The sequence below is a fragment of the Cinclus cinclus genome, unplaced genomic scaffold, assembly GCF_963662255.1.
Source record: "Cinclus cinclus unplaced genomic scaffold, bCinCin1.1 SCAFFOLD_63, whole genome shotgun sequence".
Classification (NCBI taxonomy): Eukaryota; Metazoa; Chordata; class Aves; order Passeriformes; family Cinclidae; genus Cinclus; species Cinclus cinclus.
This window is the reverse complement of record NW_026912121.1, coordinates 751,934-761,743: the sequence shown is the minus strand read 5'-3', so window position 1 is coordinate 761,743 and position 9,810 is coordinate 751,934. Positions and strand designations below refer to the sequence as shown.

At 55.1% G+C, this 9,810-nt stretch overlaps 1 protein-coding gene across 2 annotated transcripts; it reads left to right on the top strand.

The window, feature by feature from the left end:
• Positions 1-3,570: 3,570 nt before the first annotated feature.
• Positions 3,571-6,296, top strand: LOC134057446 (zinc finger protein 239-like). 2 transcript variants are annotated; one of them, XM_062514434.1, is made up of 3 exons: positions 3,571-3,930; positions 4,285-4,425; positions 4,612-6,296. In XM_062514434.1, exons 2-3 carry the CDS (start codon positions 4,344-4,346, stop codon positions 5,526-5,528), a joined length of 999 nt encoding a protein of 332 aa, XP_062370418.1. In that variant the 5' UTR covers positions 3,571-3,930; positions 4,285-4,343; the 3' UTR covers positions 5,529-6,296. The 2 variants fall into 2 exon arrangements, with proteins under 2 accessions (XP_062370418.1, XP_062370417.1); XM_062514433.1 differs by having other exon boundaries at positions 3,571-4,425.
• Positions 6,297-9,810: the final 3,514 nt, after the last annotated feature.

Below are 9,810 nucleotides of genomic sequence, written 5' to 3'. Positions count from 1 at the left end.
GGTGTCCGGAGCACGAGGGGGACATGGCACCTGTTACCCTGTCACTGTGTCCCCCTGTCTCCCATCATCCACTGTACCCCACTGTCCCTTTTGCTGGGCAGCAAGGGGTGGTGGCACTCCTGGATGGGTGTCCAGGTGGATCTGCACTCACCTGCTATGGACAGAGTTGTCAAACGTGATGTGGGGACACTGGGTTGCACTGTCATTGGCATTTCACTATCATTGTCACCATCACTGTCAGTGCCACTGCCATTTGTCACTGTTATTGTCACTGTCACTGTCCTTAGCACTGTCACTGTCACCATCACCATCACTGTCATAGCACTCACTGGCTGCTCCCCAGGGTCCGCAGAGGTACTGGGGAACAGCCAGGGGACAGATGGATAGATGTGGGACAGAAGGACATGAGTGAGACACCAGGAGAGACATAAGGCACACAAAAGGGACATGAGAAGATACCAGAAGGACACTCAGGGGACACTGGGACACTTGCGGACACTCACAATATCACTGAAGGTGTAGCAGTCGGGGATTTTCTGTTTTAGTAGCGTTTGGATGTTGATGGCCTTGAGCTGGAACTCCATGATGACACTGATCAGCCTGAGGGGACAAAAAACACTACAAGAGGCCTCAAAATCACTAAAAAATAAAATAGGAAAAAATCCACCTCAAAATCCCAAAGAAACCAATGCAAAAGGGAAAACTCCGCCGCAAAAAATCCCCAAAAAAGAGAACAAATCTGCCCATAAATCCCCAAAAAACCCTGTGAGTTCCCCAAGTTCAAAAAAAAACCTGGAAAAGGAAAAATTTGACCCCAAAAATCCCCCAGAAATTAAAATTCCACCCCAAAATCCTAAAAAAAAAAAAAGGAAAATTTCCACCCCAAAATCTCAAAAAATCCAATGCTAATGGAAAATTCCACCTGAAATCCCCAAAAACCTCAGGAGTTCCCAAAATAACAAAAAAAAAAAAAAACATTCTAGAAAAGGAAAAATTCTGCACCAAAATCCCCCAGAAAACATCAGGAAAGGGAAAACTTGGCCACAAAATCCCCAAAAATTACCCTGGGAAAGGGAAAATTTCATCCCATAATCCCACACAGGAATTCGGAAAAAGGGGTCGCAAATCCAACACTTGGATTTTAGGGATGGGAAACTTCCCTGGGTGGGACTTGTGGGATTTACCTGTGGAATTGGAGGGTGAAATTGCTGTCAGTGCAATCCAGCACCAGCAGTTGGGGGTCTCCAGGGTACACCCCCAGGCACTCTGTGGGCTTGGGACTGGGGTCAGGGAATGCTGAGAGCCCAGAAACCCTGGGACTTCCCAAATCCTGAATCACATATACTCCAGGACCATCCCAAACCTTGCACCTCAAACCCAAACCCCAAACCCCAAACCAAAACCCTACTCCTAAACCTCTTGGGACCATCCCAAATGCCTTTAGAGTATCCCAAATCTCAAATCCCAACCCTAACTCTAAAACCCAAACCCCAAGTGTCCCCACCAGTGATGACGCTGGAGGCAATGTCGAAGGTGTCATTACCAGGGTCAATGTCCCCTGTGCGGAAGAAGTGCTGTGCCTGGTGCCATCTCTGGTGACACCTGCAGTGCCAGCATAGGGGTAGTGGCCCAGGGTCTTGTTGAGGACAGCCAGGTACTGTGGGGACAGGGAAACAGTGCTGGGGATAGCACTGGGGCACCTCAGCGTCCTCAAATCACACCAGTGTCCCAAATCACCTCCATAGGCTGAGGTCCTTCATGTCCCCAGATGACCACTGTGTCCCCAACTCTTCTAACCCCTTTCAGTGTCCGTGTGCCACCTTCTTGAGGACAAAGGCATGGGGTGGGAGGTGCTGGCCTGGCACAGCCCTCGGGGTGCCCAGTCCCCCTTGTCACTCCCACACCTGTGCATGTCCCTGTGCCAGGGCCGGCATTAACGGTAGCACCGGGCCAGGCACTGGCACAGACACCAACCAAAACGGCTTGCAACCAGCAGGGCCACCCATGGGGTGGGCACGGAGCCACCCCAGCCTGGCCCCACGCCTGGCCTGTCACTGCCATGCCCACCAGCATTGCCACACCATAGACTAATGTGTCCCCTGGCACTGCCGTGCTCGTGGTGGCATCTCCACGGGCATTCCAGCACCTGCGGCGGCACTTCCATGGCCATGTGTGCCTTGGTATCACCACACCCCTGGTGGCACCTCTATGACCACCTCATCCTGACACCCCTGATCACCACCCCCTGTGGATGACAGGGACACTGTGAGCACCTGCACCCTGTTCTGTCCCTTCAGTTACCCCCTTGTAGACATCTCTGCTGCCAGTGGCACAGGTGCCACCTGATGCCACCGTGTGGGACTTGTCCCAGTTATCGCCGATGGATAGACACCTGGTGCCACTGGGCAGGGATGATGTCCCCAGGGCTTGTGGCAGAGCAGGACCCACACTGGGAAGGCCACATCCGAGGCCACCAAACTGTACCCAGCAGGCAGGAGGGACACCGGTGAGAACATGGTGGTGCCGCAGGGGGGGTGGCAGGTGACGTGTGGGGCACATGTGGGCACAGGAACTCATGCATCACGGGCTGGGGCAGGTACCATGCTCCAAAATCATGTCCCCTGTCCCTGTGTCCTGTTCCGTGTCCTGTGCCATGCTCAAGGTCATGTCCTGTGTCCTATACCACACCCTGCACCCTGTGTCATGTCCTATATGCCCCATGTCCCATGTTTCATGTCTTTAGTCCCATGTCCCATGAAACCCTTCACGCTGTGCCCCAGTCATGCCCAGGGCCCTACACCAAGCCCAATCTTGGCATCATGGCCCTGGGAACTGGGACTGGCACTGGGGCTGGAAGCCACCTGGGACAATGCCTGGCATCATGACACAGCAGCTGGAAACGTGGTGGGGACTGGGACTAGACCAATGGACACCGGGTCTGGGGCTGGGCACTGGAACTGGACACCAAACCAGGATCTATCTTAAGCCCCCATACTGGTCTGGCAGCACTGAGGTTACTGGGGATACTGGGAGCTACTGGAGGGGTACTGTGGGTGCTGACTGCTTCCCCCCCAGAACACGACAAGAGGAACCCCCGGGGGGGGGGGGGGGGGGGGAGGTGGGGGGCAGGAGCCCCGAAAATGAGACACGCGAGCTCCCAGTTCAGCAAGGTCACGGTGCGACAGCCCAGTCCCTGGCTCCTCCCCTGTCCCTGTCCCCTCCTCGGTCCCCAGGGCATGACACGGGGCTGTCCCTATCCCAGTCCCTGTCCCCATTCCCGGTCCTGTACTCCCGGTCCCTGTCCCCATTCCCTGTTTCCATTCTCGGTCCCTGTCCCCATTCCAGTCCCCATTCCAGTCCCCATTCCAGTCCCCGTTCCCACTCCCGTTCCCGCTCCCGCTCCCATTCCCGTTCCCTCTCACCGCACGCCGCCGCCATCGCTCTGCCCACCGCTCCCGCCCTCACGTGACCAGGGAGAACCCCGCGCTGCTTCCGCACACCAATCACAGCGCGCGATCGCTAATAGATTTGCATAACCACGCCCTCTGCTCCGACACCGCCCACCACCGGCTGTAGCCGGGTCTAGGCGCAGTTTGCTCCCAGTTCCCTCCCAGTGCTCCCAGTAAGAGCGGTACTGGCAGGGAGAGCGCTCCCAGTTGCTTCTAGGTGCTGTCAGGATCGTTACCAGTGCTCCCAGTATCACTTCCCAGTGCCGCGCGGGGCGCAACCGCTTTGCAATCCCCCAGGGCGGAGCGCGGCTGCTTTTGCGCGTCGGCACCGGGCCGGGCCGGGCTGGGGGAGGAGGAGCGGAAGGAAGAAGAGTAGTGGAAGGAAGAGCAGCAGCAGAACCGAGCGGCTCACTCGCTCGCCCGCTCTAGGCCGCAGCTTCCCCGACTTCCCCGGCATCACCCCTCCCCCCGGAAGCCGCAGGTGAGCTGGGAGGGGGAGCTCGCCCCAAATCCATCGTGGGGAGGTCTCCTGGAGGTTTCTTTGTGGGGCAGGAGATGTTTGGATCTTGCAGGACCCCGAAGCTCAGCCGGAAATGCCCCGGGAGGGATCTTGGCGGGTCCCACATTGCGATCGCTCGTTCTGGCGGAGAGGGGGCGAGATCGGTTCTGGGGATATCCGGGAGAGCCGTGGGGGAATACGGGAACCCCGGAGCGGGGAGAGCGCAGAGGGGCGATCCCGGAGCCGGGGGACCCCCGGCAGCCTGGAGGGGTGTGGGAGGTTGGTGATAAGCGGCCCCAGGCTCTCTGAGGCTGAAAGGGGCACTGGCTTGTCCAGCTGAACTTGGCCCGCAGGAACATAAACCCAACGCGCTCAACCCTTCTTTTCCCCCAAAAATGGATTTCCCATTCCTAAACCTTGGCCCGATGGAGGAGGAGGCCGTGAGGAAGAAGAACATGCCCCCGGAGCCCCAGGCAGGTGAGGAGGAAGTCCCTGCCCCTTTCACCCTCTGTCCTGCTCCATCTCCCAGCCCAGCACGGCCCCCGGCTGCAGGACAGCCCCGCTGCCAACGCCGTCCTGCCAGGGACGTGCTGGGGGGATCTCCTTCCCCCTCCCTCTGGAACAGAGGCAAATCCCATCTTCTCCTTGTCCTTCCCCCTCTAGACAAGGAGCTGAGGATGGAGACCAGGGAGGACAAATCCCTGCAGCAGAACCTTGTGGAAGAGGCTGTTTGGAGCAGCTCCATTGCACAGGAAACCAGCGAGGAGGAAAAGCCCGGGAGATCCCACATGAGGATGGGCTGCAAACACAGTTCTTGGGTATCCGAGGAGGAGAACCAGGGCCAAAGAACCGGACAGAGCTGCAGCCAGAGCTCAGAGCTGGGGTTCCATGAGCATCTTCATGATGCGGATAAGCCCCACAAGTGTTCAAATTGTGGGAAGAGCTTCAGCAAGAGATCCTCCCTGATCTGGCACTGGAGAATCCACATGGGGGAACGGCCCTATGAGTGTGGGGAGTGTGGAAAGAGCTTCAGTACGAGATTCAAACTGATCCGCCACCAGATGATCCACACTGGGGAGAGGCCCTATGAATGTGACATACGCAGGAAGAGGTTTCAGACCAGCTCCAATCTCGTCATGCATCAGCGGATTCACACAGAAGAGAGGCCCTTCCGCTGCCCTGACTGTGGGAAGGGCTTCAAATACAACTCCCGCCTTGTCTCCCACAGGCGCATCCACACTGGGGAGATGCCCTATGAGTGTGGGCAGTGTGGGAAGTGCTTCAGGACAAGCTCTGAACTGATTGTCCACCAAAGGATCCACACAGGGGAACAGCCCTATGAGTGTGATAAATGCAGCAAGAGGTTTCTGACCAGCTCCAGTCTCCTCCTGCACCAGCGCATTCACATAGAGGAGAGGCCCTTCTGCTGCCCCGACTACGGGAAGGGCTTCAGGCACAACTCCAACCTCGTCACCCACCGGCGCATCCACACTGGGGAGAGGCCCTATGAGTGTTCTGAGTGTGGGAAGAGCTTTTCACAGAGCTCTCACCTGACCAAACACCAATGGAGGCACCACTAAGGGAAGCCCTGCAAATCAAGTGCAGGAAGAGCTTCATGTGCTGCTCCAGCTCCATTCTCCATGGCAGGATCTGTGCTGGATGATGCCGAGTGACCCCTGGTGGGCAGAGCCCCGGTGATCCATGTTAGGAAGACACCTGGCTGGGCGGCTCTTCATCCTCCTGGCTTCCCTTGAGCACCTGGACATATCCACAGATCAACATCAGAAATCCATTGTGAAGAGCACGTTTGTCGACTTCTGACCCGAGAAAAATCTCACTCTTTGCATCTTCTGGTGGCATCAAGCAACACTGAATGGCCTTGGAGGTCTTCTCCAATAGAAATCCATCATTTTAATCCTTTCTGGCTCATGGGCATCTTCCACAGCCAAATGGGAACATATTGGGGCAAACCCCACAATTTTGGAGATGGTGGGGTGGAAACCCCTTCAAAAAGGGTTCTTCCCACCCAGCCAAGCATGTGGATGCTTTGCCAGCAGGGACACATAAATTCTTTTGTTTTGGCCTTGAAACAAAAAGGTTTCTGTTCATTCCTTTGAAAGCCCTGTAACTGGGGTGTCCTGGTTTGAAGGACAGGTGTTTGCCAAGGAAAGCAGAAGCTTCCCCTTGGACTGAAAGAAAATATGATTCTTCCGATTATTATAATTTCGGAATTAAGAGAGCTCTCAGGCAAAGATATGGGGGTAGGAATAACAGTTCTTTACTAGTATATTTAACAAGACAAACAAGAACAACAACAGCTATGAAATTACCCACAAACAGAACAGTAACTCAGTCCCAGTGTTTTTTGGCTGCAGGCACCTTTTCCCTGAGCTGCAGTTCCCGGTGCTGGGGGCGGGCGGCTCCCGCAGAGCTGCAGGAGGGCTGGGGGTGATGGCAGAGCTGTCCCAGGGGGAGAGAGAGATGGAGAGAGAGCCCTCTGCTCACGGTGTGGGTCCCGGTGCTCAGCAGAGTGCTGGATGGTGGTAATTCACAGCGAGAAGACAGCCGGGCAGGGTCCGATGGTGGTTTCCCGACGCTGGGATGGCAGGGATGGGACACAGACAGCGATCGTCCTTCTCGTCCGAACTCCGTGGGGGAAATGGGCCAAGGCCCAGCCTTCCTCTTCCTCTTCTGGCTGTTTGAATCTCGCGGGGCTTGCTTCTTCCCTCCCGTCCCCTCCCCCTTGTCACCAGGGCCCAGTCAACAGGTATCTTAGCATGACAATGGGGAAAATTCCACAGAGGGGAAAAAAAAAAAGAAAGAACTAACCCTCAACATTATCCACCCCGAATTTTCCCCTACCATCATGCCAAATCAAATTAAAAATCTTCAAATTATAGACATCCATACAGTTACAGATACAGGCACAGTATTGTAGGTAGTTCACCCTAAAACAAGGTCTCCTTGGGGTATGCATCTGGTCTTTCCATCCCTTTGCATGATCCACCAGGTACACCCTGGCCCTTGAGCAAAAACCACCCCCCGAATTGGATTGTCTTTGCTGGAGGCAGGGTTCACCCAAACAGTTTTTCCTAGCATACCTCTCATATGCACCACTGGAACCTTGTCCCCATCTGGTGTTCTCAAGGGCTCAGACTGGGCAGGGCCTGCTCGATTAGTGGAACCTCGGGTGTTCACTAACCATGTGGCCTTTGGTAGATTAATCTCTCAGTTTTTGAAAGTCCCCCCACCCAGTGCCTTCAAGGTGGTTTTAAGCAGCCCATTGCACCGTTCCACTTTCCCAGCCGCTGGTGCGTGATAAGGAATGTGGTACACCCACTCGATGCCGTGTTCTCTGGTCCAGGTGCTTATGAGGCTGTTTTTGAAATGAGTCCCATTGTCTGACTCAATTCTCTCAGGGGTACCATGTCTCCAAAGGACTTGTTTTTCCAGGCCCAGGATGCTGTTGCGGGCAGTGGCATGAGGCACAGGGTAGGTCTCCAACCATCCAGTGGTGGCTTCTACCATGGTCAGCACGTAACGCTTGCCTTGGCGTGTCTGAGGCAGTGTGATGTAGTCAATCTGCCAGGCCTCCCCATACTTATATTTGGACCACCGCCCCCCATACCAGAGGGGCTTCACTCGCTTGGCTTGCTTGATGGCAGCACACATCTCATAGTCATGGATAACCTGGGAAATACTGTCCATGGTGAGATCCACCCCTCTATCTCATACCCACTTATAGGTAGCATCTCTGCCTTGGTGACCTGAGGCATCGTGGGCCCATCGAGCCAGGAACAACTCTCCTTTGTGTTGCCTGTCTAAGTCTATCTGTGACACCTCTATCCTTGCAGCCTGATCTACTTGCTCATTGTGTTGGTGCTCCTCATTAGCCCGACTCTTGGGGACATGGGCATCTACATGATGGACCTTTACGGGTAGCTTCTCTACCTGACTGGCAATGTCTTTCCACTCATCAGCAGCCCAGATTGGCTTTCCCCTACGTTGCCAGTTAGCTTTTTTCCATCTTTCCAGCCAGCCCCACAGAGCATTGGCTACCATCCATGAATCAGTGTAAAGGTAAAGCTTTGGCCACTTCTCTCTTTCAGCAATGTCCAGGGCCAGCTGAACAGCTTTGAGTTCAGCAAGTTGACTTGATCCACCTTCTCCTTCAGTAGCTTGTGCAACCTGTCGTGTGGGGCTCCATACGGCTGCTTTCCACTTCCGGTTCATCCCCACGATGCGACAGGAACCGTCAGTGAAAAGAGCGTAGCGAGTTTCATCTGCTGGCAGTTGGTTGTATGGCGGGGCTTCATCAGCCCGGGTCACTTGTTCTTGCTGCTCTTCATCGGCAAGACCAAAATTTTCACCTTCTGGCCAGTTTGTAATTATTTCCAAAATCCCAGGGCGATTTGGGTTTCCGATACGGGCGCGCTGTGTGATGAGGGCAATCCACTTGCTCCATGTGGCATCGGTGGCGTGGTGGGTAGAGGGGACCTTCCCTTTAAACATCCACCCCAGCACTGGTAGTCGGGGTGCCAGGAGGAGCTGTGCTTCTGTGCCAATCACTTCTGAGGCAGCTTGAACTCCTTCATAAGCAGCCAAGATCTCCTTCTCTGTTGGGGTGTAGTTGGCTTCAGATCCTCTGTAACTTCGGCTCCAGAATCCCAGAGGTCGGCCTCGGGTCTCACCAGGTACCTTCTGCCAAAGGCTCCAGGACAAGCCCTTGTTCCCGGCTGCAGAGTAGAGCACATTCTTCACCTCTGGTCCCGTCCTGACTGGGCCAAGGGCTACAGCATGAGCGATCTCCTGCTTGATCTGGGCAAAGGCTTGCTGCTGCTCAGGGCCCCAGTGGAATTCGTTCTTCTTCCGGGTGACCAGGTAGAGAGGGCTCACGATCTGGCTGTACTCAGGAATGTGCATTCTCCAAAAGCCTATGGCACCTAGGAAAGCTTGTGTTTCCTTCTTGTTGGTTGGTGGAGACATCGCGGTGATCTTATTGATGACCTCAGTGGGGATTTGGCGCCGCCCGTCTTGCCACTTTACTCCCAGGAACTGGATCTCTCGGGCAGGACCTTTGACTTTGCTCCTCTTGATGGCAAAACCGGCTCCCAGCAGAATCTGGATGATCTTTTCTCCTTTCTCAAATACTTCCATTGCCGTGTTCCCCCACACAATGATGTCATCAATGTATTGCAGATGTTCTGGAGCTTCACCCTTTTCCAGTGCAGCCTGGATCAGTCCATGGCAGATGGTGGGGCTGTGTTTCCACCCCTGGGGCAGTCGGTTCCAGGTGTACTGCACGCCCCTCCAGGTGAAAGCAAACTGAGGCCTGCACTCTGCTGCCAGAGGAATGGAGAAAAATGCATTGGCAATGTCAATGGTGGCGTACCACTTTGCTGCCTTGGACTCCAGCTCGTATTGGAGTTCCAGCATGTCCGGCACGGCAGCGCTCAGCGGTGGAGTCACTTCATTCAATGCACGATAGTCCACAGTCAATCTCCATTCTCCATCAGACTTGCGCACAGGCCAGATGGGGCTGTTGAAGGGTGAGTGGGTTCTGCTGACCACCCCTTGGCCCTCCAGCTCACGGATCATCTTGTGGATGGGGATCACGGCATCTCGATTTGTCCTGTACTGCCGGTGGTGCACTGTGGAGGTGGCAATTGGCACTTGCTGCTCCTTCACCTTCAGGAGTCCCACTACAGATGGGTTCTCTGACAGTCCAAGCAAGGTGTTCAATTGCTTAATGTTTTCTGCCTCTACAGCAGCTATTCCAAAAGCCCACCTGAGTCCCTTTGGGTCTTTGTAATAGCCATTCCTCAGGAAGTCTATGCCTAGAATACACGGTGCCTCTGGGCC